This window comes from Poromitra crassiceps (genome assembly GCF_964638095.1).
Source record: "Poromitra crassiceps genome assembly, chromosome: 17".
Classification (NCBI taxonomy): domain Eukaryota; kingdom Metazoa; phylum Chordata; class Actinopteri; order Beryciformes; family Melamphaidae; genus Poromitra; species Poromitra crassiceps.
Genome location: NC_139635.1, coordinates 26,835,058 through 26,862,335, shown reverse-complemented (window position 1 = coordinate 26,862,335; position 27,278 = coordinate 26,835,058). Strand labels below are relative to the sequence as shown.

The 27,278-nt window shown below is 45.4% G+C and overlaps 1 protein-coding gene across 1 annotated transcript; it reads left to right on the top strand.

Annotated features, from left to right (window-relative positions):
- Positions 1-3,093: 3,093 nt before the first annotated feature.
- On the top strand, positions 3,094-26,797 carry bpnt2 (3'(2'), 5'-bisphosphate nucleotidase 2; the record flags this gene model as incomplete). The annotated part of the gene is made up of 8 exons (XM_083653374.1): positions 3,094-3,212; positions 4,106-4,178; positions 8,276-8,422; positions 10,114-10,273; positions 15,223-15,318; positions 16,626-16,787; positions 20,317-20,451; positions 26,236-26,797. The coding sequence occupies 8 exons, from the start codon at positions 3,094-3,096 to the stop codon at positions 26,376-26,378; spliced, it is 1,035 nt and encodes a 344-aa protein (XP_083509500.1). The 3' UTR covers positions 26,379-26,797.
- Positions 26,798-27,278: the final 481 nt, after the last annotated feature.

The window sequence follows — 27,278 nt, the reverse complement described above, 5'->3', positions numbered from 1 at the left end:
TTATTTGGGACCCGTTTCTGGCCTACTTAGAGGAGGTTAGGAGTGACGGGTGATTCGCGCGGCTGTCTTTTCATGGACCCCTTACGTGGGATCCTGCACACAACTCTTACAAGCACACAAGCACTTGACGTGGCTGGTTAGTGGTAACATTGGAATGTTGATGATGATGTTTTTGTCGGAGCCTATGTTCTGAAAATTGGGGAAAAAAAGTATTTTTCTTTATATCCTGTTTTTCTTTGATCATTAAAGTGAGCGTGTGAAAACGACACATTTTCCAGTTTCATTGTAACATCTCTATTCACTCCTCTAACGGTGCATGATGCACGCCACAGTGACACTAGTCAGTTGTTCATTCATTCATTGTGTATTGGATGCATCAGTCATCTCCTTCCAAAGCATGCTGGGATACCTGGCGATGGACGAGAGCAACGACAGCGACGTGGGGAGGGGCCAGAAGACAGCAAGACAACCAATCAAGCTGCAGCACCAAGCAAGCGAGCAGTGACTCCAAGCCACTTTTGTTGTGCTGGTGTGCGTTGGCCGTGCATATTTACTTCCTGTTGTAGTGTGTGTTGTGTAGTGCACACACCTTGTGTTAGTAGATGATTGTGTGGATGTTCTGGCCTCCAAGTTGTGAATGTGTGTAAATGACTGTGAAGCAGCCAGGATCACTGGTTTTGTGCCAATGAGTATAACATGAGTATATTTATCATCATGGGTGGGAGGGGAATTTACGGGACACAGATGGTCCATTACATGCTGTATTATTTATAGGCTTATTTGCACTGTTAAAGTTTGATGCATGTGTTCCAGTGCTGGGGCTCTAAGTTAAGTTAGGTTATCCTTTATTTATCCCCATGGGGAAATTCATCCCCTGCATTTTGACCCATCCTCTACTAACACTAGGAAACTTCCTATAGGAGCAGTGGGCAGCGCCCGGGGACCACCTCCAGTTCCTTTGGCCAGTGCCTTGGTCAGGCTCACTGACAGGAGTCTTAACCCTAACATACATGTCTTTGATGGTGGGAGGAAACCGGAGCACCCGAAGAAAACCCACACGGGGAGAACATGCAAACTCCACACAGAAAGGACCTGGGGCGGACCGGGGTTCGAACCCGGAACCTTCTTGCTGTGAGGCAACAGTGCTAACCATTAGTGAGTTGGTTGCACCTGTGTTTACCCTGCCTTTTAGACACAAAATGGCGGATGTGAAAAAGGCCCATCACTACTGTATTAGTGTGGGGAGCAGCTAAAAGCTGCCCTGTGCTAAACACTTTTTATGTTCCTACAATTTTCCAAAAATGGCTCATGGAAGGTTGCTCTGCCTGCTTTTTCCTCTTAACCCTCGTATTGTCTTCCCGTCGACCATGCTCCTGTTGTCCTCCAGGCTCAAATTAACCTGGGAGGACAAGAGGGAGGTTAACTTTCATTTTTCTCAGGTGTGTGTGCACGACGTTGCACATTCAAAGGATGTGATTGGTCACACATAATGGAATTGCTTGATAGGACCCACCAGGACTTTCATGGGCATTGGAACTACAGTATAACAAATACTTCAATATTACCAACACATACTTTTACTTTACTTTACTTTATTTCATTTAGCAGACGCCTTTCTCCAAAGCGACATACAGAGGTATGCAAAACATAGAAACAGGTATACAGATTTTGATACCAGCAATAATAATACATACAACAAGAACATACCATCATTAACCGTGGAAACATACCATTGTGATGTTATGATTAATTGTGCAGGCCTGGATTGTCAGATATCGATGGATGGCCATATTATAAAAAGGCAAACAGCTGAATGAAGATCAAGGCATGGTTAGGCAGCCTATACCTTCAGAGGTCACTGTCTGGAAGGAATCCCATCAAGCACTGCAATACATTACATTACATTACGTCATTTGGCAGACGCTTTTATCCAAAGCGACTTACAATAACACATTTTTTGTCAGCAATAGAACAATCAACTATGGAGCACAGTCTATGACAACTACAACAATAGCATCTTTGTCCAGTTTCAGGATGGTGCAGCACTCAGCTATCTTGTATTTCACTTCAATCTCTGAGGGCAAACTCTTCAAGACAACAATACAAGTGAGCTTTAACTACAGTAAATGATGGACAGAGCCACAGCTTCCTAGCCACTTACTAACAGTCTGTGTCATCTTGTGCTATTATTACTGCTCGGCACATACTGTGTGTGTGTCCCAACTGAGGATGATATGGTTCCACAAGTTGCAAGGCACTGTAGGCCAACACAAAGAGAATTTCAATGGGAAATAAATTGTACCGTTACTGTAATATTATCTATTGCAATTGTGCACATTAGAGTTGTTCAGATTTTTGTCGTTGCTCCACAGGAGGTGGCGGTATGCTCCTTAATAATTGGATTGCAATCTGCCAAAAAACGCAAAGAAGAAGAAGAAGAAAAAAAAGGGGGGGGGGGGGACCATGGGGGGCTGCTGGGGGGGGGGGGCTGAAGCAAGATGATGACGACACGATGATAACCCGGAAGAGAAATGCACCCACTGACCTCTAACCCCGCCCAGTGTGTACGTAGTGAGGAAAAATGACAGAACACAGAACAGAGATGCGATTGTTCTGCTTTCCCTTTGACTCAAGTTAAGAAATGCTTTACACCAACGAGTTGGACAACTAATATATTCGAGATATCAAAGAAACGGATGACACAGGGAGCAGAAAATACATTCGTTTATTAGGTCAGTTTCGTTTTACAGACTTCGGACGATGCTAAACAGCTAACCTTAAACGTTAAACTATTTAGTGCGCGTTAGCTCGTGTTGCTCGTTTGACAGGTTGGTTTTAGGTTTATTCCTCACGTTACAGCTGTTTTCTGCACAATGCCCGCTGTCTTTACGCAAATAAAACGTCGGCTGTAAACCAGCCAGTGAGACATTTGGGTAACGTTACATTTCGGTGGCGTTACCGCTACCCACTTTCTCTCCAATTAGTTTCCTTGCGAGCACTGTTGTGTTCTAGATTTCGTTCTCGTGGTTTTCGCTGTTAGTTGACAGTTTAGATAGTTGTTCTGCGAACCGAAGACGTGCCGCCAGGCCCAGAATGGCTCCGATGGGCATCCGCCTCTCGCCGCTCGGTGTGGCCGTGTTCTGCGTCCTGGGACTCGGCGTCATCTACCACCTGTACGCCGGCGTCATCTCCACCCGCCTGGCTGCTTTCAGGTGTGTGTACAGTCTGTAAACTTCGCTCTTACCATTGCCAACTGGTAACCAATAAGCATGTCTCTTCACTTTCCAGTAAACGTTAACTCGATTTGCATGTTAACATTTCTCGACAACTTCTGTTCCGGATATCATTTTATCTTGCATTTGTTGGTGGTAGTAGCAGTAGTAGTAGCGTAGTTGTAAGTACTGTAATATGTTACATGACTGAGAGATAACAGTGAAAGTATGGTCAAAATAGTCATTCTACAATGACAAAATAATGAAGTACAATTCATTGATTTGCTGGTGGTGATTTGCCACTGTCCCCAGACCCTGCGTTGACAACCACTGGTTTAGGTTGCCAATATATGGGGCCGTTATCTGCCTTTGATTACATATCAGCTATTTTCCAGTCATGTTGTCCAGCTCTGATATGATGGCGGTGCCTCCTGGACCCTGACCACAGCTACAGTCTGGAAAACCTGTTACTCAGATATAATGAGCACATAGAGCACTCATGATAACCTGTTATTACCATGATCTTTACATTGAGAATGAATACATTGATCAACTACTAGACATACCTCCCATTCACCTGTCTCCTTTTGTCTCTCCCCCTGCTTTTATTCAACCCTGTGTCTTCATCACACACACACACACACACACACACACACACACACACACACACACACACACACACACACACACACACACACACACATCTTCCTCTTTACCTTCCCTTTCTCCTTTCCTCCATCCTCCATCTCTCCCTGGCTCCATCCCTCTCTTGCTTCATCCCACTCTCCCTTCCTGTGTCGCTACCTCCTAATGTCCACCTTTGCCCTCTGTCTTTCCACCCCTGACTTTGTCTCCATTGGCCGTTCCTTCCTTCCTGCCCTCCCTCCCTCCAGACAGAGGAGAAAAGTGGACATGAGGGACCTGCTGGCTCTGTCAGTGGAGGCTGCAATACGAGGCGGCCGAGAGGTGAAAACTTTGCTTTACTTTGACAGTTCAGTAAACACATGCAGAGTAGGCAGCGTGCTTTACTTTGACAGTTCAGTAAACACATGCAGTGTAGACACTAGACAGCGTGCTTTACTTTGACAGTTCAGTAAACACATGCAGAGTAGGCAGCGTGCTTTACTTTGACAGTTCAGTAAACACATGCAGTGTAGACAGCGTGCTTTACTTTGACACTTCAGTAAACACATGCAGAGTACTAGGCAGTGTGCTTTGCTTTGACAGTTCAGTAAACACACACACAGTAGGCAGCATGCTTTACTTTGACAGTTCAGTAAACACACGCAGAGTAGGCAGCGTGCTTTACTATGAAAGTTCAGTAAACACACACAGAGTAGGCAGCGTGCTTTACTTTGACAGTTCAGTAAACACACACACAGTAGGCAGCATGCTTTACTTTGACAGTTCAGTAAACACACGCAGAGTAGGCAGCGTGCTTTACTATGAAAGTTCAGTAAACACACACAGAGTAGGCAGCGTGCTTTACTTTGACAGTTCAGTAAACACACACACAGTAGGCAGCATGCTTTACTTTGACAGTTCAGTAAACACGCAGAGTAGGCAGCGTGCTTTACTTTGACAGTTCAGTAAACGCACACACAGTAGGCAGCGTGCTTTACTATGACAGTTCAGTAAACACACGCACAGTAGGCAGCATGCTTTACTTTGACAGTTCAGTAAACACACGCAGAGTAGGCAGCGTGCTTTACTTTGACAGTTCAGTAAACACACACACAGTAGGCAGCGTGCTTTACTTTGACAGTTCAGTAAACACATACAGAGTAGGCAGCGTGCTTTACTTTGACAGTTCAGTAAACACATGCAGAGTAGGCAGCGTGCTTTACTTTGACAGTTCAGTAAACACACGCAGAGTAGGCAGCGTGCTTTACTATGAAAGTTCAGTAAACACACACAGAGTAGGCAGCGTGCTTTACTTTGACAGTTCAGTAAACACACACACAGTAGGCAGCATGCTTTACTTTGACAGTTCAGTAAACACACGCAGAGTAGGCAGCGTGCTTTACTTTGACAGTTCAGTAAACGCACACACAGTAGACAGCGTGCTTTACTATGACAGTTCAGTAAACACACGCACAGTAGGCAGCATGCTTTACTTTGACAGTTCAGTAAACACACGCAGAGTAGGCAGCGTGCTTTACTTTGACAGTTCAGTAAACACACACACAGTAGGCAGCGTGCTTTACTTTGACAGTTCAGTAAACACATACAGAGTAGGCAGCGTGCTTTACTTTGACAGTTCAGTAAACACATGCAGAGTAGGCAGCGTGCTTTACTTTGACAGTTCAGTAAACACATACAGAGTAGGCAGTAGGGGTGGGGGAAAAAATCGATTCACCTAAGTATCGCGATTTTTAATGTCACAATTTTTTGAATCGATCTTTTATTCCAGAATCGATAATCGCAAAAAAAAAAAATTTTTTTTTTTTTTTTTTTTTTTGGGTTCTTGCCGTCAGGCCACTCACTGAACAGCAGGCCAGGCGCCGCCTACTGGTTTACTAGTGGTTTTATTACTTTATTAGTTAGTCTGAAGTAATAATTACACTTCAGGGTTAAAGTGGGTGCATCTCATTGTAAAATTGGACTTCAAACGGCCCAAATCTGGCTTCAAACGGCCCAAATTGGGCTTCAAATGGCCCAAATTTCACGCGCGTCGGCCCATATCGGCCTGGCCTGCTTGGAATCTAATGCCCGGCCTGAATTATGATCCCAGTCCACCCCTGTTTTTAACTATATCGCCCAGCCCTACTCATGATATATAATATACAGTCTCTAGTGTATGATTCAACTTTTCCCATGTTCTAATCTAGTGTAAAAAAGCAAACAAACTGAAAAAAGAAAAGAAAAAAATAAACAAAAATCGCAATAAATCGTAATATCGAATCGCAATAATCGTAGAATCGCAATACTTAAGAATCGCAATATAAATCGAATCGGCACCCAAGAATCGTGATAATATCGAATCGGGAGATAAGTGAATCGCCACAGCCCTAGTAGGCAGCATGCTTTACTGTGACAGTTCAGTAAACATACGCAGAGTAGGCAGCGTGCTTTACTGTGATGTTCAGTAAACATACGCAGAGTAGGCAGCATGCTTTACTGTGACAGTTCAGTAAACACATACAGAGTAGGCAGCGTGCTTTACTTTGACAGTTCAGTAAACACATACAGAGTAGGCAGCGTGCTTTACTTTGACAGTTCAGTAAACACACACAGAGTAGGCAGCGTGCTTTACTTTGACAGTTCAGTCAACACATACAGAGTAGGCAGCGTGCTTTACTTTGACAGTTCAGTAAACACACACAGAGTAGGCAGCGTGCTTTACTTTGACAGTTCAGTAAACACATACAGAGTAGGCAGCGTGCTTTACTTTGACAGTTCAGTAAACACACACAGAGTAGGCAGCGTGCTTTACTTTGACAGTTCAGTAAACACATACAGAGTAGGCAGCGTGCTTTACTTTGACAGTTCAGTAAACACACACAGAGTAGGCAGCGTGCTTTACTTTGACAGTTCAGTAAACACATGCAGAGTAGGCAGCGTGCTTTACTTTGACAGTTCAGTAAACACATGCAGAGTAGGCAGCGTGCTTTACTTTGACAGTTCAGTAAACACATACAGAGTAGGCAGCGTGCTTTACTTTGACAGTTCAGTAAACACATACAGAGTAGGCAGCGTGCTTTACTTTGACAGTTCAGTAAACACACACACAGTAGGCAGCATGCTTTACTTTGACAGTTCAGTAAACACATACAGAGTAGGCAGCATGCTTTACTTTGACAGTTCAGTAAACACATACAGAGTAGGCAGCGTGCTTTACTTTGACAGTTCAGTAAACACATACAGAGTAGGCAGCGTGCTTTACTTTGACAGTTCAGTAAACACATACAGAGTAGGCAGCGTGCTTTACTTTGACAGTTCAGTAAACACATACAGAGTAGGCAGCATGCTTTACTTTGACAGTTCAGTAAACACATACAGAGTAGGCAGCATGCTTTACTTTGACAGTTCAGTAAACACACACAGAGTAGACAGCATGCTTTACTTTGACAGTTCAGTAAACACATGCAGAGTAGGCAGCGTGCTTTACTATGACAGTTCAGTAAACACATACAGAGTAGGCAGCGTGCTTTACTTTGACAGTTCAGTAAACACATACAGAGTAGGCAGCATGCTTTACTTTGACAGTTCAGTAAACACATACAGAGTAGGCAGCATGCTTTACTTTGACAGTTCAGTAAACACACACAGAGTAGACAGCATGCTTTACTTTGACAGTTCAGTAAACACATGCAGAGTAGGCAGCGTGCTTTACTATGACAGTTCAGTAAACACATACAGAGTAGGCAGCGTGCTTTACTTTGACAGTTCAGTAAACACATACAGAGTAGGCAGCATGCTTTACTTTGACAGTTCAGTAAACACATACAGAGTAGGCAGCGTGCTTTACTTTGACAGTTCAGTAAACACACACAGAGTAGGCAGCGTAGGCGGCGGGCCCGCCAGGCCTGTAGCATGGTAGGGGAGACACTGATAGCTATATTAATACCATGACATTATTCAATTTCGTGCAAGGGCAGGCACATGTGTTCCACCCACATGTGGATTCACACAGTCATGTTCAGTGATTCTGGAGTCGGACATGGACTTGGACTCAACCAATGGGGACTCTACTCGAACACGACTCTTTTTTTGGCGACTCCGACTCGAACACTGGGGATTTAAGACTTGACTCGGACACAAGATATAGTGACTTGACTCATTTACAACACTGGAAGTAGGGGATGTTATGGGATGACTTCTAACTTGGAGCCAGTGTCCAATCAGTCACTGTTAGTTGATTCTCATACCAACAGCTGCAGGTGAACCATGTAGGCTCATGTTAGGGAGGTCTATTGGGCCTTCAAGTCAAGATTATCATTGTACAAACAGCCTGCAAATACAGTAACTTCTCTCTATTACAGTTCCAAGAGGGGGGAAAAACGACTGGTCTACATAGATGTCGGCTGTAAGTTTATTTTTTTATTTCTTTTATCCCCCAGGTGAAGAAGGTGCACGAGGAGAACGCGCTGGGCCAGAAATCAAAGGGCATGACTAAAGAAGGAGCCAAGGAGTTTGTGACCCACGGTGACCTTCAGTCTCATAAAAAGATGTTTTACCTGATCAAGAACACCTACCCCGAACTCACGGTGAGCACATTTGCTACAACTGATACAACTCCATTCCATTCCTGTACAGTTGTACCTGTAGCTACTGTCAAATTCCATTTTTCATTTCATTCCAGTAAGAACAGCGCCATCAGTACAGGCTGGAAATTAGCATTTGATTATGGGGTGTTGGTAAATTTCCATACAGAGAACAAGGTCAGCATAGATACATAACTTGAAAAACATAGATAACTACCATGAGCACCTCAAAATAGGAATTTCTGTAATAAGGCAACATGTAACATACTTGTTACACGTAGCCGTAAGGCGTCAGCCATGGCTGCTGGTTTTATGTAACATATTTGTTACACGTAGCAGTAAGGCGTCAGCCATGGCTGCTGGTTTTATGTAACATTATTGTCTGTACTGGTACTGTATACTGTTGTCATACTGTCTGTCAACTTTTGTTACTGTAGCTTTCACCTGTATAAATAAAGGTTAAATAAAAATAAAATAAAAACATATTTGTTACACGTAGCAGTAAGGCGTCAGCCATGGCTGCTGGTTTTATGTAACATACTTGTTACACGTAGCAGTAAGGCATTCGCCATGGCTGCTGGCTTGTGCAAGCTGATAACTTCTAATTAGGGTGGATACAGCTCACCTACCTCCTTATGCTAAGTACACCTGACCTAGCTTATCCATCTTAGCAAGACGTTGACTTAACTTTGTCTTTAAAACAGGAGAATGATTCTGAATAAGGGGGGGGGGGGTAATTTCACTACTACTGGCAGATTGTTTTTATTATTCATTTATTCATTTATTTAGAATAAAATAACTGACTGAGAAATTAAATTGTTAAGCAAAAGCAAACAAAGTAGGGTTGTCTTGGCATTCAGAAACATCATAGGTGACGTGAGCTGAGTGGCCGAGCTAGCGAGACCGCGTAGAAATTCCATTGTAGAATGGAATGTAACAGCCAAAAGGTAAACAGTGAATCACTTGAAGAAAACCACTTGTGATCAAAAGATGGAGACATGAGTCAGAAGTCGTCTTAAATGATGTATATTAACATAGATCTTGACCAAGAGATGCACTCTTGTATATTCATGAATGGATACACAGGCTTACAATGCAATGAACAGAAAGTCAAAGATACTTATAGGACACACATCAGATTACATGTGTCTTGACCACATTTGAAGGCTACTCTGCAGACTCAACCTATCTGCTATTCTGGCTCTGTACAGAACATAGAGACACAGTGACAGAACACAGTGTGAGATAGAGAGGAGCTGCAAATGTACGCTACGGGTTATGGTGTCTGACTGTCTATGTATGTATAATACCGGTAACTATGTGTTACTTAAATGAAAATGTATATGCATACATTAACTAGTGATTGTCCAAATAAAGGCTAATTTAAATCACATTGACCTTTATTTGGACAACTAGTTAATGTATTCATATAAAAGCTAATGTGATTTAAATTTCACCTATCACATTTCCACTTTGCTGTCTATGTGGCCACACGTGTCTCAAAACCCCTCTTAATCAAACCTTAAATCTGTGTACTTGTGTGTCTGTGTGTCTCTATCTCTCTGACTGGTTTGTTTTAGTAAGACTGGAAAGACGGGGTATCATTCTTTGCCTTCACGTGCTACTGAAAGTAGGAAATGGGCTAAAGCAAGCCCCAGGCAACATGATTTAGTGTGTGTGTGTGCACCTTTCAGGTGAACAGCGAGGAGCACGACAACTCCGTGGATGAGGTGGCAGTTTGGGACCGGGACGTCCCAGCAGACATCCTCGAGAAGATAGAGAGGGGCACGGAGGTGTCCCCCGAGAGCATCACCATATGGATCGACCCCCTAGACGCTACGCAGGAATATACCGGTGTGTATCTGAAGCATGGAAATCTGACACTGATCACTGGCACAATAATACAACTCAAGGTGATTGAAAGTCATCAGCTATCTTGAACCCTTTACCTACAAAACAGTTAAATGTTAGAGGACATATTGTAAAGACGGGTTTTCAATATTGGGCTATAAATAATTTGCATCATTTTTTCTAAAAATAGATATAGTATTTTGGAATGAAACCCTTATGGCCCATTTCCACCGCAGGTAGTAGCGCGATCCCGCTCCGCTCGACTCGATAAATTGTCTCATTCCACCGGTAAAAACTGTTCCAGCCCGGGTTGTATTGGAGTCGAGTCGTGCTACTTTTCGTACCTGCCTCGTCTGGGTTCTATTCTGTCAACCCGGTTCCATACGGTGACGTGAGAACATTGTTGACGACTGATTGGTCAGGCAGAATCGTGTTTACTCTGTCTATCAATGCAATGCTGCATACCAGTTTAGTGTTGCTGCCTTCGCCTCTGTTGAAATAAAGTCGTGGCGGTGGTTTCAATTGTTTTCAGGGTGAAAAAAGTCCGCTGCTCAGGAAGCTCCTGTAGTTAGTTGAGTGCAGCGCTCCGCTAGGCCGCAGCGGGTCTTTGGTGAAGCCGCGGTCTTGCCTGGTGAGAGGCTGCGGGGGTACAGGCTTCACTCTGTTGCGCCTCTCCCGTCCGCGCGCAGCGCATGCATGTGAGTTTGACTAACAACAAAGTGATATCCATTCTCCTGGCCGATTGTCACATTTGCCCATGTACACTGTAGGTCATTTAGAGGCACCAGTATTTCATAAACAGTTTAAAAGTTCTGTGGATGGATTTAATTGTAACGTTATGTTATAGCCTACTTCGGCTATAAGCGAAGGACAGATATGCGGTCGCTATGACGACCAGCTGTGGGCGGGGGCAGATGAACGGCGGTCGAAGCAGAACATCCATCGGGCCGGGGGGGGGGGGGTGCGCGGTAGCGTGTATCAAAAACAAGAAATGTGATAGGAAACAGCTTTAGCTATGAGGCAGTCAAAATAGTGGTCGCACCGTCGTCAATCACTGTGGCCGATTTATTTTACAAGTGGCAACTAGTCATATCTGACTAGTTTTAAATGTATTTCTCCCCACAAAAGTTTGATAGCCTATCAGTCAGTCAGCTCCTATCCTCTACGCAGTGGGGAGGCACACAACACTGCCTGCTGCCTCACACAATAGAATTGGCTGCATCACGTTAGCGACAAATCTGGAGACTTCAAAAAGCATGCCGTTTTAACGGAGTCCATTCCAACGAGGGGTGGCAATGTGCCAAAAATGAGCGCTTCGCCTTGCTACATAAAGCCGCCCAGTCAAAATAGTGGTCGGACTGTCGTCAATCACTGTGGGTGATTTATTTTACAAGTGGCTTTCAAGTCATATCTGACTACCGTAAATTCCGGACTATAAGACGCACCGGTCTATAAGCCGCAGCACCAAAATTTACTATTTTTTTCTTCTATAAGCCGCACCGGACTATAAGCCGCGGGTGTTTTGATGTTTAATTACCATATGAAAGGGTTCGTGCACAGAGAGGAATGTCGGGAAAGAGATCGCTGTTTGGGGAAGCTCCCATTTATTAACATTTCAACAAAACAAAACAAAAGTCAGGTCACTAATCCCCAGACAAAATCACACAACAATAGGCTACCGTATATGTGCAGCAAACCTGTAACCAGAGAAGTCAAGTCACTAATCCTCGTCTTCCTCTTCTTCCTGCGTACTGAAACCACCAAAGTCCTCATCTTCACTGTCGGAAACGAACAGGTTCAGGGTGGCTTCGTCAACCACTCTCCTCTCTCCTTCATTGTCACTCAAAACCAACGAACTCCTCTTCATCACTGTCGGCATCGAACAGCCTCTGAAGCCTCTGACGGCCCTCAGCGCCAGCTGTGGCGGCGTCATCCTTTTCATCCCGCAGCAGTCCAGCGTTTTGGAACCCGTTGGTGATTGTGGATGTTTTCACACTCCTATAATATTCCGTGATCTTCCTTTGTGTGAATTCGCCGAAGTTTGTGATTTTCTCCTGGTAGTCGGGAGGGAGTTGTTCAGTAGTTCTCCCCCGGACGGACAGTCCCTTTCGTCTCATGAATCGGTAGCACCAAGATGGCCCACCTCTGAAATGTTCAATTTTCATCTCGGTGGCGATTGTTTTGGCCTTCAGTCGGATCTGCACCGTGGAAACGCCTCGGCCGTCTCCTCTCTGGGTCAACACCCAGTCCTCAAGGGAATCTTCAAGTTCCGGCCATCTGCTTTTGTGGCCTCTGAAGGACTTTTTTGTCTTATTACACTGAGACAGTTCCTCCTGCTGCTGCTTCCAACGTCTCACCATTGACTCATCGATGCCCAGGGTACGCGCTGCTGCTCTGTTTGTTTCTTTTAGTGCGAGTTCGACTGCTTTCAGCTTGAAAGCTGCGTCGTGTGACTTTCTGCGTACCTTCCCCATGGTAAGTGAGAGAGAGACTGCTCGTCTTGTTGTGATTCCGGGCTGATGAACTTTGCTTACCGTAATTACCATATGTAAGGGTTCACGCACAGAGGGGATTGTTGGCTGTTTGAGGAAGCTCCCATTTACCGTATTACCGTAACATTTCAACAAAACAACATAACACAACACCTTTGTTTATTTCGACAGTGCACACAGTGTCCGCGGTGTGGTGAAAAGAGGGCAACAGAGGAAATTAAAACAGAAGTGGATTTATAGGTAGAAAGAGTGCTAAAAAAGAGAGATTTTATTTGTATTTGAAATTTTTTTTCTGAAAAAATCCATAGATAAGACGCACCGTTATATAAGCCGCAGGGGCCAAAAAACGGGAAAAAAGCCGCGGCTTATAGTCCGGAATTTACGGTAGTTTTCAATGTATTTCTCCCCACAAAAGTTAGGCTTTTTCTGACATGGGAGCAAGCAAGCAGCGCAGCAGCGTCCCTCCTGATGCGCTGGACCTGCCTGCCTGCAGCTGAAGCGCGTTGGCCAAACAATCAATCAAGCCGTTTTTGCAGCACTTGAGGAAACCATGAGTTTGCTCGTTGATATAAGCGATTGCCCGAACGATTCATTAATTAATAAACTAGCGAACGTGAAGTGAGTCACGAAGAGCCACACCTGCGGATAATGACCTGCCACTGTTTAACATGAACTGAGATTGCGTGGAAGCGGATCTTATACCGGCGGTCGAGGTAGATAAGATACGGACTCGCGGGAGTGCGCGTAGGCCGGCTAATTGTTGTTTAACATGCAGGGCAACCGGCTAGGAGCAGGTTATAATACGGATTCCACTGCATGTTAAGAAGTGGCTTAAGTATAGTCTCGCTGGCTAGCCTCCCCTCCCTTCTGTGAGAGTCGTCTGGCTGCACGGAAACAGGCTACTGGGATAAGCCCTCCCCTGCTCTACAGCTGCTCTCCCATTGGAGCGACTGTTTCATTCGCTGTCGGATGTCCGCTCCCGGCTTATTACAAGCTCTGTCATTGGCTCCGACCATGTCAATCAGAGCGGCTTCCGCTCCCTCCTCCCTGTGTGTCGCTGTAAATAGTGCCCTGCCGCCTCAGTGAAAACAACAACGCTAACTAGCTAGCAAGCTAACGGCAGAAGCCTACACGCTAGCTCGTTGCAAAAGGGTGTATGCAATTTTGTCTTATGTTTTTGTGTCTGATGTATCTGTCTGTGTTAAATGTCTGTACGCAGCTTGGATCTCTGTCTCCAAGACAAATTTCTCCCAAGGGAGACAAATAAACTTGAACCTTGAACCTTGAACCTTGCTACATGTTGAAAATGGCAATTTGGATTGTTGGAAACTATTTTCCAAGGGCACTGCCGCTAAGCGCCGCCCATCGCAATTCCACAATGGAGACCTGCGGTGCCAGACTCCTCTCACGGAAGGGAGGGGAGGCTGGTCAGTGAGACGATTCTGAGTTAAAAAAAAAACTCAAATATGGATGTAGTAGGCTACTGTATATACATGTTTGTCTTGGGTATGTATGTGCCTTATCTGTTTGCTTTAGCTTGTATTGATCTAGGGAGAGGGATTGTGGTAATTCACAGTCACAATCCCATGTAATCCCTCTAGACGACATGCACTGAACTTGATCTTCATGTTACAACAGCTTGTGCAGATAGGACACATGGATAGGCACAAGTACAACAGGAAGCAAACCTGTTTGAGTATCATCATAGAGGCCCTGTTGACCTGGTTTGCTTCACACTGTTGACACGTTGACTCATATCTCTCCACTGGTCTCTCTTCTATTCTTCTCTCTTACCTTTCTTTCTTTCTTTCTGCCTCTTTTCCCTGCCATCTTGTAATCTCGTCCCCTCCCTTAACTTCTCGGGATGTCCTATGTTTCATTCTTTCTCTCCACCTCTGCCCCCTCCCTCTGTTCACCTGTCCCTCTCCACCTCTGCCCCCCTCCCTCTGTTCACCTGTCCCTCTCCACCTCTGCCCCCTCCCTCTGTTCACCTGTCCCTCTCCACCTCTGCCCCCCTCCCTCTGTTCACCTGTCCCTCTCCACCTCTGCCCCCTCCCTCTGTTCACCTGTCCCTCTCCACCTCTGCCCCCTCCCTCTGTTCACCTGTCCCTCTCCACCTCTGCCCCCTCCCTCTGTTCACCTGTCCCTCTCCACCTCTGCCCCCCTCCCTCTGTTCACCTGTCCCTCTCCACCTCTGCCCCCCTCCCTCTGTTCACCTGTCCCTCTCCACCTCTGCCCCCCTCCCTCTGTTCACCTGTCCCTCTCCACCTCTGCCCCCTCCCTCTGTTCACCTGTCCCTCTGCCCCCCTCCCTCTGTTCACCTGTCCCTCTCCACCTCTGCCCCTCCCTCTGTTCACCTGTCCCTCTGCCCCCCTCCCTCTGTTCACCTGTCCCTCTGTCCCCTCCCTCTGTTCACCTGTCCCTCTGCCCCTCCCTCTGTTCACCTGTCCCTCTCCACAGAGAACCTGTTGCAGTATGTGACCACCATGGTGTGTGTGGCTGTAGATGGTAAACCAGTCATAGGGGTTATACACAAACCATTCACTGGAACCACTGGTAGGTGTGTGTGTGTGTGTGTGTGTGTGTGTGTGTGTGTGTGTGTGTGTGGGGGGGGGGGGTCTAAACTCTTGATGGATACCGTGACTTTGAACTGTAGATTGAGTATTTGTAACATTTGAACAGCTAATTAGTTGACATTCAACATAAACAATTCAACTGTTTGAACTTGTCTGTAGATGTTGTTTTAACAGCTTAAAGGGAAAAAATTTTTTTTAACCTTATTTCCAACTTACAATATGATGTTTTACTCACCCAGAGAACTTTGGTTTCATTCTGATCGCCATAGAAGATATTCAGGTCCGACTAGACTCCTGCAACTGGCCAAAACGGGCGAAAACGGGGCATACGTAGTACACACTGTAAATAACGTATTTTCTGCAACGTAGCGGTTCATATCCTCATAATATCTCGTCCATAAATGAATGTGGACCTGTCTAGTCTCCTCCGGGCAGCTTATGGCAGCCTCAGTTCCCTCATCCAGGGTCTATGAACTCAACAGACGCATTCCTCTGTTCTCGGCCGTGCAGCGCTTGTTTGTCCCTGGCCTGTTGTTCCTCTCTCTCTCCTCGTCCGCTCTTCAATTTCGATTAGCTCTTCATCCATTGTTGTAAACAAGTCGATAGTCGGGGGAAAATGGCCCCGGTGTGCAGGAAACTCACAAGACTTCAGCGGGGCTTGGGGCGAGAGTTGGATTCACAGACCCCAGATGAGGAAACCGAGGCTGCCCAAAGCTGCCCGGAGGAGACTAGACGGATCCACGTTCATTTATGGACGAGATATTATGAGGATATGAACCGCTACGTTGCAGAAAATACGTTATTTGCAGTGTGTACTACGTATGCCCTGTTTTCGCCCGTTTTGGCCAGTTCGGACTCTACTCCAACCTGAATATCTTCTATGGCGATCAGAATGAAACCAAAGTTCTCTGGGTGAGTAAAACATCATATTTTAAGCTGGAAATAAGGTCCGGGATGTAAAAAAAATAAAAAAAATCCATTAACTTAACTGTGTGCTTCGCCTTCCACACACCTGCACCTAGTGTGATTTGTAGGTATGTTCATGAACTGTCACATGCATATACTCTGTAATCTCTCGAACATCTGCTAAACAGTTGTATTGTTGAATGTCAATTTATAAGCTGTTGAAATGTCACAAATACTGGCTGTAGCCAGACTATCCAAAATAAAGTGTTTGAATTTGTATACTGCAGCTTGTTTGACAAATGAATACATATGAACTGAATGTGTTTGACTGTATGTTTCCCTCTCACCCACCACTCTGCCTCTGTCATCTCTGCATGGCAGCCTGGGCGCTGGTAGGCCAGGGATCCAACATGCAGGCCCGCTCGTCCTACAGCGTCAGCCCCCCGAAGGTGATCGTGTCCCGGTCCCACGCTGGAAAAGTTCAAAGTTATATCCAGGAGGCTTTCGGAAACACTACCACCATCATACCAGCAGGCGGAGCGGGTGAGTAGAGATTGATGGAGAGCCAAAGTGAACGTCACTTCCTGCTTTTCTCCCTGTACCGGCGTGTGAAAAAAAACATGAATGGTGGTGAACGGAGAGATACGCTACACATGTCACGTTTGTCAACGTAAACGATAACTCCGCAAGTCGAGAAAGTCGCAGTTTGTGGTCAAACTGTGGCACTACAAGTGATAAATCAGAAAGTCTACGCACAACCAGTCGTGTAAGTGACGTCTCTCTCACCACCAGTCCATTGTTGTTGATGGTGTGACGTATAATGTGCGACACGAGATGTAGCTGCTTGACAAAACTAGGGATGGGCATCGAATTTCGAATTTTCGAATAATCGTTGTGATTATCAAGGTCGACTTTTATTATTGAAATTCGAAATTCGGGAAAAAAAAAAAAAAAAATTTTTTTTGAGTGAAATGTTGCATTGTCTCCCCTGATTCTAAGTATAGTCAAATCGCTTGGTTTGAGCAAGTAAAACAATTTTTATAAGCATTTTAAGCAAGGTTTATGGAAAAATGAATGGCGGATGAAATCCCATGAAGAGGGAGAGGGGGTGACTTTGGCACCCCTTTGGCACTCAGACCTGAGCCTACTAAATATTTAATGAACCACTCATGATTGTCAAAACTGTTTTTTATTTTCGAAAATGTCAATGTCATGTAACATGTTCTTTACTTCAGTGGTGCAATGCTTGTTTGAGCTAAAAATCCACAGCAGAAGCTTTTTATATTAATTAATAAAGCCGTAGACTTAGAATCAGGGGAGACAATGCAACATTTCACTCACACAAAAAAAAAAAAAAAAAAAAAACATTTTTAATTTTTTTTACATTTTTTTTTTTATTTTCGAATTTCGAATTAAATTCGAATTTGGCCAGCGAATTTCGAATAGTGTTTTTGCTAGAAATGCCCATCCCTAGACAAAACTGAACCTTACGTTTCAGTTTGAGGACAAACTGTGACTTTCTTGACATGCAGTTATCTTTTAAATGGACAAACTTTAACACGTGTACCCCCCGTGGCACAATTCAAACAGGATGAAAAAAGTAACGTATCTCTCCGTTCACCACCATGCATGTTTTTTCACACGCTGGTACAGGGAGAAAAGCAGGAAGTGACGTTCACTTTGGCTCTCTATTTGACTTGTACCGTACTTAGCAGGGCAGGTTGACTGAGCATGGCGTGTGTAAACTGAATTCTTTCTCTTCTTTCTCACTGTAGTCTGTAGAGTTTGCATGTTCTCCCCGTGTTCATGCGGGTTTTCTCCAGATGCTCCAGTTTCCTCCCACCATCAAAGACATGTATGTTAGGGTTAATACTCCTGTCAGTGCCCCTGAGCAAGGCACTGGCAAAAAGAACTGGAGTTTGGTCCCCCGGGCGCTGCACTGCGGCTGCCCACTGCTCCTAGTTCTAGGAAGGTTCCTAGTAGAGGATGGGTCAAATGCAGAGGATGAATTTCCCCATGGGGATAAATAAAGGATAACTTAAGCGCAAATTATGCTGGAGCAAAATCGCCTGCGGCGAGGGGGTCGCCACAGCTGGGCGTCCTCTCGGCGCAGCTCGGCGTAGGGGGCGTGCAGCTCCTCGAAAATGTGACTCTGCGCCGTCTAGCGCCGTCAACTCCTTGTTGTGAGGAATGAGGAAATGCCATTTCCTCATTTAACAGTGCTTGTCCCTCATCTAGCAAAGCCTTCTGCAGGCTCACCGGAATGAGTTTTGAAATGGAGGGACAATAAAATGTTCCCCCACCGACATGATTGCAAGTTCTTGGTAAACGACACGATAACGTTTTGGACGTGTTTTGAACGAGTTACGTTCGAGTATGCACAGTCTTGCTGTCGCCGCTCGTCCGCGGCAAGGCTCCAAGTCGTGGCTGCGCAAAACCATGCCGGGCGCTTAAACTTAACTTAACTTAGTCTATGGCCACATTTACACTGCAGGTCTTAGATGCCCAGTACATACGACTTTTTGCCTGTATCAGATTTGTTTTGACCTTCTGCTTATCTACGTTTAAAAGTGACCCATATCTGATACCTGTGTGTTTACACTTGCGTCACACTTGAAACAACCCACATGCGTACATGAGGAATAAACTGGTACAGACCAGACGGTGCAGCACAAGTCCCTACAGGAATATTCTAGAGATCTTATAGGAGAACCACAGGAGATAACAACACATAGGCTTCCTAAACTCACTCTCTTATAGGAGAACCACAGGAGAGAACAACACATAGGCTTCCTAAACTCACTCTCTTATAGGAGAACCACAGGAGAGAACAACACATAGGCTTCCTAAACTCACTCTCTTATAGGAGAACCACAGGAGAGAACAACACATAGGCTTCCTAAACTCACTCTCTTATAGGAGAACCACAGGAAATAAACTGGCTGCATCTGAGCAGGTTAGTTCTAAAATGAACCTCCGACATTTAAGAAACTAACTGACACCTATAATAATCAGAGAGAACAACAAAGCAAAAGTAAAAGAGATGATTAATTCAAGATGTGTTATTTGGAGACAGTTGGAGTTGTAAAACAGCGCTGGGTTTGAATACAGAATCATCTGTGCATTGGGATGACTGGTGAATTTCAAGAGGCATTTTGAACAAAACTGGACTCGCAGTGTTTTGATTAAAGCCTTCATCTGGTTGGGAACGGGAGCGAGATGCACTCCAGTCAGCCAAACAGCTGAGTCTGTCCGCTTACATGACAGTCACATCGGGCGATGTCTGATTCATATCTGATTTATTTTTACATATGCTTGAGGCCTGAAGCGGACCTGACAATATCTGAATCCATGTGCTTTTTCCCTGCTATCACGTTCATAATAACACATATCCGATATGTGCCACAGCCCACATGTGAGCAAAAAAATCTGAATTGGGTCACTTGTACCAGATGGTTTAAATGTGGCCTATGATTACGTCTTGTATTGTCACTGTTTCTCGGTCTACAGTCCATGTGTTTTGCATGTGTTTTTGTAAATATTATGTCATTGGTATTTGTTTTCTTTTTAAATGGAAAGCACGTTGTGTTGCCTTGTGTGTAGTAGGCTAGAGGCTACAGCTTGCTGGCAGACAATAGCTATTCAGAATAAGTTAGCAAATAAAATTAGCTTATGCAAATTAATCATTATAGGTTAACGCATAGGTGTGTTCTTATCCTTTACCATTATTATCTAGGGACAGTGCATTCTCTGAGACGTTAGTATAGTTGCCATAAACAAGCACCACCATCACCAGTTGGATTGTCAGCAATGCCTCATGTAACCACCTTAATCAGAATGAACTGTCCCATTCCAAATTACATTTCATTCAGTTTGACAGGAGTGTATACATCTTTTATAATCTGCTCAATGGATAAAAAATTATGAGGTAAACGCTCAGTTTCTTTGGTGGAATATCACGGTATTCATTTCTAAAAGTGTTACACAACACTTTTAACAAATGGACACTATACCTCTAATGTAAGTTTTCTTTCTTTCTTTCTTTCTCTCTTTCTCTCTTTCTTTATTTCAGGATATAAGGTCCTGGCTCTCTTAGATCCCCTTCCAGGTGAAACAGAATCAAAAGACCAGGCAGACGTCTACATCCATGTCACCTACATTAAGAAATGGGACATTTGCGCTGGAGCCGCCCTGCTGACTGCACTGGGTAATTACATTACTATCAAACGGTTTAGTCTTTCTTTTTTTCCTTCTTAACTCATTGAGTGCCATGGACGAGTATGTTCGTCAATTGGTTTAGTAACGTAGAGTGCCAAGGACGAGTATGTTCGTCAATTGCGTTTTTTGACGGTGGGACGTGCATCAAAGCCAGATCCATCTCCTGTGAAAGTATGGTGGCTGTTGAATGTGTAAAAGCTATTTTAGGGACCCATTAGGTGGCGACAGTGCTCTCCAGATTACAGAAAGGCGAGGAAAAAACAAAGAAGAAGTCGTTGGGGAAACGGAAATCGCATCGCATCCGTATGCATCGATATGCATGAAGCATAACGTTAGTTGTGCCTGCAGCAGCCAATCTGCTGCCACAATTGAGCATCTCCGTGTCCGCTGCGATAGCCCATCCGCATGATTTTGTTATTAGTTGTTATTATTCTCAACTGGAAGCATGGGAGCCGGTGACAAATACACGCGGAACGCTGTAAAAAAGCTGGATGTAGTGGACTTTTCAGTGCAGAGCAAACGCAGCAGAAAGCCCCAGAGACACTCCCATACGTAGGAGGAGTGTGCAGTTGAGGGGGGGGGGGGGGGCACGCAGAGCAGCACACAACACTGACCCAGACAGACCCAGACAGCAGGACAGGATTGGCAAACGCAAGCTAGAATATCTGATGCCCACCAGCAGTAAATCAAGACCAGCAAGAAGCTGCAACCAGCAGCGCACGCAGGGGCCAGCGCTGCTGGTTGCAGCTAAAAAATATTGTTTTGCCAAACAAAATTCCTTGGTTTTCGCTGTTCTATTGAAGGAAATTATTTTTGAGGTGTGACTACATCAGAAAATATTAGCTTCAGTCAGTGATGTGCATGAAATGTTTAATTTCACAAAAGGCTCATTATCTCAGCTTCTAGAAAAAAACGGCTGCTTTTGGTTAAATCAAGCTATCTTCTCCGGCTGATAACTAAAGAACGGAAAATGGTATCAATAAACTTTTTTTTGCTGATGATACAATAGAGTCTCCTTGTTCTTTTTGCGTGTTCGGTGTTTACATAGTAATATCACACAATATTCTGTGGGCCTCGAGAAATCACTGAAAACGCTCTGAAACTCTGGCACTGGGAGCGTCCGTTCTCCTAAAGTGGCTGGCACTCAATGAGTTAACACATTCACTGCCAGCCGTTTTTTTTTTACTGTAGGTAGCTTCTGCCAAGCCGTTTTTTGAGGATTCTGGCTCATTTTACAAGAGCCGAGGATAATTTTCTGCTTGGACTTTGTGAACACGAAGTTCACAAAAGTACTAATAGAATGTGTGCTTTCTCTGTCTAAAAGAGTTAGTTTGTAGAGTTAGTAGTTATGTAGATATTAGCCGTTGAGTACAGCATGGTTTCAGCGTCTGAGACAGGAAGCTGAGATAATCGCAGTTTTGTGAAATTCAATCAAACAGGCAGAACAGTCACTTTAACCATTTATTTTTGGCATCAGTGAGAGATCAGACATCTGAACAATATAGTTCTGAACACCCTCTCCTTCAAACTCCTCCCTCCGTGGGCGTGTCTGGTGGCGTTTGTCACAAGCCAGTTTCTCCTGCCTGTCTGAGCAGTGAGCAGCCTCCCTCTCTGGCGGCCCCTCGTCGGCGAGTGTGGCGAGTGTGGACTGTGGATGGGACTCAATCGTTTCTTGGATTTTCGGTTGAGAGCTTTGATGAAGCTTTGTGCGATTCTAGGCTTTATGCTGCCCACCCAGTCTATTTTTGGAACCCCCCACCGTTGTGCGCCCGTGTGCAGCAGCGTGAAAGCGTTTTCGCCTACAGTATGAGAATGAGGCTCGTTCGTTTCTGGGTTTTCGGAATGCGTGCGATTCTGGCCTTTCTGCGGGTGTTTCAAAGTGTGTTTCACCCATAATCTATTATGCAAATTTGCAATCCCCCACGCCAGCACCGCTCTCCGCTCTCGGTGTGCTGCTGCTGGCGCGGCCGCTCTCGGGCGAGTCTGGTGACTGATGACTGTAAAATCGCCAAGCCATTTCCTTGAGAATGGCTTACTCCCGCGGCTGTTTTTGGTTGGCTTTCTCTCTGTCGGGAGAGCACTGTCGCCACTTAGTTGGTCGGTAAAATAGATTATACACATTCAATACTTCCAATATTTTTATAGGAGACGTGGGGGGCATTGATCCACGTAGCACCGTCAAAAAAAAAAAAAAATTTTTTTTTGACGAGTCAACTCGTCATTGGCAGTGAACGGTTGGATTGTGTTTGACGAGTCAACTCGTCATTGGCAGTGAACGTGTTAATAGTTCCGTCAGTCTTAAAGAACTTCCTATTGATCACATTGATACATCTTGTCTTGTCAGGCTGTTTAGAGGGAAATGTTTCTGTACTTTTAGCTGCTTAAATCATACGCAGCAGTATTGTTTTCATCACTCTATCATCTGTAGGTGCTTTCAGACCAAACGGTTCTGTGGACTTCAAGGTTTTTTTTCTGTTTGCATTCACAGTGCAAATTAGCCTGGTAAACCAGCCGATCACATGAACTCACATCTCATTTTGTTCTTCGCTTCCGTCTGGCCTGAAGCCTTCACTCAGTGTTTTGCAGTGGGCACAGGTTGGGCAGGTGTACTTGCCTTGACAGACAACTCCTTCAGCCAATCAGCGTTGGATCCAGTCAAACCCACATCCACTCGGGAGAACGGCAAAAACACATTTTCCGCCGAGAATCTCCGCTGTTGCATACTATTTCTGCAATAACTGCACTTTTTGGCTGTTTAAACCCGACGAACGTTGACATTACTCCTTGAGGCGGACAGGCAAGGAGGCAGCCATTATTGTTTTGCTAGCGACGTTCCTGATTGGCCGGTTATGATTTCAACTACGAGGCAGGTTGCTGATTGGCTCGTAGGCTTTGCAGTTTCTGCAGAAGCCCTCCCAGGGGCTTGAGGCCAGATGGAAGCGAAGAACGAAATGAAATGTGAGTTCACATGACCGGCTGGTTTACCAGGCTAACCGCAAATAGGAACACTGAAGTGATGTTAGCCATTAGCATGCTAACTTCTAGTAACTTCACAGTAAAGCAAGTGAGAGTTCACAGGGGAGTGATACTACATTGCCTAACAATTAGGTACATAACAAAAAAGAATTGCAAGTTAACGTTAGTGATGGATGATACTTGCCGCCTCAGGGCATTTCCGATCAATGTACACTTATGTCTGGACCAATAGAGAGGCAAAGTGGAATGTCACTTCCTGCTTCAGCACTGTACCAGAGATTTTCATCCACCATTTATTTTCTTATAGACATTTCGTAAAATGCTTATGAAATAGTTTTACTTTGTCGAACCAAACGGTTCAGCTAACGCTACAATCGGGAGAGACCATAGGACATTTCACTCGGACCAAAATAAAAAAAAACGCAAAAATATTTTCTTTAAACCCGCATTTTTTTTAAACGTTTTGGTCCCAGTGAAATGTTATGCGATATCTCCTGTTTCTAAATATATCTGTACCGTTTGGTTTGAACCAGTAAAACTATTTTTATACGCATTTTACGAAATGTGTATGGGAAAATAAATGGCGGATGAAAATCTCTGGTACAGTGCTCAAACAGGAAGTAGCCGGTCACTTTGCCTCTCTATACACTCATAAGGTTCCTCTTGTGCTGGGAGAGTATCTCCCCTGAAGTAGGGGCTAAAGGCTGAATTATGCTCACCCTGCCGTGAAGGGCGCGGGGGTGGAGCGAGGGGCGGGCGCGTCAAATTAGGTAAATTTGTTGGCCGTGGTTATTCGCTAGCTCCAGCGGCCGCTCGCGTTGTGCCTGATTTTTTTTCTAACAACGCGAGCTTCTCTCCAAACATGGCTGCTTTCGAGCCACTGAACCCTGAACACTGAGCTGTGTTTTCACCACATTTCTTGACCCATGTGGTAGGCTATAAACTTTGATTTGCAACTGTTCGTTTTTAGTCATTTCACCAAGTAAATGTGTTGTGTTGAGAGCATGATTGAGAGAGATTAAAAGCAGCACAGAGTAGTAGGCAATTAGGGCTGAGAAGTAAAAACGGCTTTCAGTAAAAAACAAGTTTGGTGAGTCCTTCATGTGCTGATGTGCGGTCGTTTGAGAGTGAAAGCGCACTCAGTACTGCACAGCGTTTCATTGCGACTTTTCACGGGCTGTTCTCACCATTGTACAATACATGCTGATCACTTTCTGAGTATAATGGCATCAGCCCCAGCGCGAGGTCTACACGGTGACTCACGGAGACTCGCGGGGCCCCACCCCCACGGAGCTTTGCTCGAGTATAAGAGCACCTTAAGAAAGTGCCTCAAAACGGCGTTCTAAGGACTACAATCGTTCCCAGTTCCTGCGGTGCAGACACGGTGAGAAGGAGGGTAGTTCCTGCGGTGCAGACACAATGAGAAGGAGGGTAGTTCCTGCAGTGCAGACACAATGAGGAGGGTAGTTCCTGCGGTGCAGACACAATGAGAAGGAGGGTAGTTCCTGCGGTGCAGACAGACACAATGAGAAGGAGGGTAGTTCCTGTGGTGCAGACACAATGAGAAGGAAGGTAGTTCCTGTGGTGCAGACACAATGAGAAGGAGGGTAGTTCCTGTGGTGCAGACACAATGAGAAGGAGGGTAGTTCCTGTGGTGCAGACACAATGAGAAGGAGGGTAGTTCCTGTGGTACAGACACAATGAGAAGGAGGGTAGTTCCTGTGGTGCAGACACAATGAGAAGGAGGGTAGTTCCTGTGGTGCAGACACAATGAGAAGGAGGGTAGTTCCTGTGGTACAGACACAATGAGAAGGAGGGTAGTTCCTGTGGTGCAGACACAATGAGAAGGAAGGTAGTTCCTGTGGTGCAGACACAATGAGAAGGAGGGTAGTTCCTGTGGTGCAGACACAATGAGAAGGAAGGTAGTTCCTGTGGTGCAGACACAATGAGAAGGAGGGTAGTTCCTGTGGTGCAGACACAATGAGAAGGAGGGTAGTTCCTGTGGTGCAGACACAATGAGAAGGAGGGTAGTTCCTGTGGTGCAGACACAATGAGAAGGAGGGTAGTTCCTGTGGTGCAGACACAATGAGAAGGAGGGTAGTTCCTGTGGTGCAGACACAATGAGAAGGAGGGTAGTTCCTGTGGTACAGACACAATGAGAAGGAGGGTAGTTCCTGCGGTGCAGACACAATGAGAAGGAAGGTAGTTCCTGTGGTGCAGACACAATGAGAAGGAGGGTAGTTCCTGCGGTGCAGACACAATGAGAAGGAGGGTAGTTCCTGTGGTGCAGACACAATGAGAAGGAGGGTAGTTCCTGCAGTACAGACACAATGAGAAGGAGGGTAGTTCCTGCGGTGCAGACACAATGAGAAGGAGGGTAGTTCCTGCAGTGCAGACACAATGAGAAGGAGGGTAGTTCCTGTGGTACAGACACAATGAGAAGGAGGGTAGTTCCTGCGGTGCAGACACAATGAGAAGGAAGGTAGTTCCTGTGGTGCAGACACAATGAGAAGGAGGGTAGTTCCTGCGGTGCAGACACAATGAGAAGGAGGGTAGTTCCTGTGGTGCAGACACAATGAGAAGGAGGGTAGTTCCTGCAGTACAGACACAATGAGAAGGAGGGTAGTTCCTGCGGTGCAGACACAATGAGAAGGAGGGTAGTTCCTGCAGTGCAGACACAATGAGAAGGAGGGTAGTTGCTGCGGTGCAGACACAACGAGAAGGAGGGTAGTTCCTCCAACTGTTCTTAGAACAATGAAAGACTTTGTAATGAGAATTGAATATGTCGTTATTGTAGGAGGCCAGATGACGACTCTACAGGGAGAGAACATCGACTACAGCGGGACAGAGGCCAGCAAAGGAGGACTGGTGGCCAGTGTCAATGTGGACCACAAGGCACTCCTGGAGAGACTACCGAACTGGAACCCGGACAAGCACTGATGGACACACCAACATAGAGCCATTGATAGTTTGACCAGATTGTAGTATGAGCTCCATGTTCCCGCCCCCTTCTCTAGAACCAGGAAGTGTCGGCTGCAAACATGCAACCAGGCCTTCCTCTGCGTCACCACGGCGACACGGCCAAACATCTAAAAAAAATAGCTGGATTGGAGACATCCTTTTACTTGGCAACAGCCACTGAGCAGGATTGTGGAAGCATTGAAAGCTGCAATGGTTTGGACATTTATCAATGGCTCTGAATGTAAACTTGCATCCATACTTTTAACTAGGAGAAACTATGATGCATCCTCATATCCAGGTGTACTGACACACACACACACGCTCACAGTGGACACTGGACAAGAGTCCCCCTGTCCCTCCACACACACGCTCACAGTGGACACTGGACAAGAGTCCCCCTGTCCCTCCCCACACACGCTCACAGTGGACACTGGACAAGAGTCCCCCTGTCCCTCCCCACACACGCTCACAGTGGACACTGGACAAGAGTCCCCCTGTCCCTCCCCACCCACCACCACCACCATCATCAGAGGCCAACACAGTCAACTGTTGAAGTTGAGCTGAGGAGCACAAGGCTGCACACGCAACAGCCAAAGAGATTGACATCACTGTTTTTACATCATCACGTTCAGTCTCATCGCAGTGACAGACAACGGTCAGTAATTATTCATCTGCATAATTGTGTTCATCATCAACAGGCGAAAACACCGGCATAAATAGCACCCGTTACAGACGCACTGACACCGTCATCAATATCTCCTGGCAAAAGAGCGACTCCTCTGGCAGATATACATGACCATCTTTCACTATTTGGGCCTGGATAGAGACTCCCCCTGAGATGAAGTGATAGGTCTTTGGTCCAGGGGATCTCAACCTTTT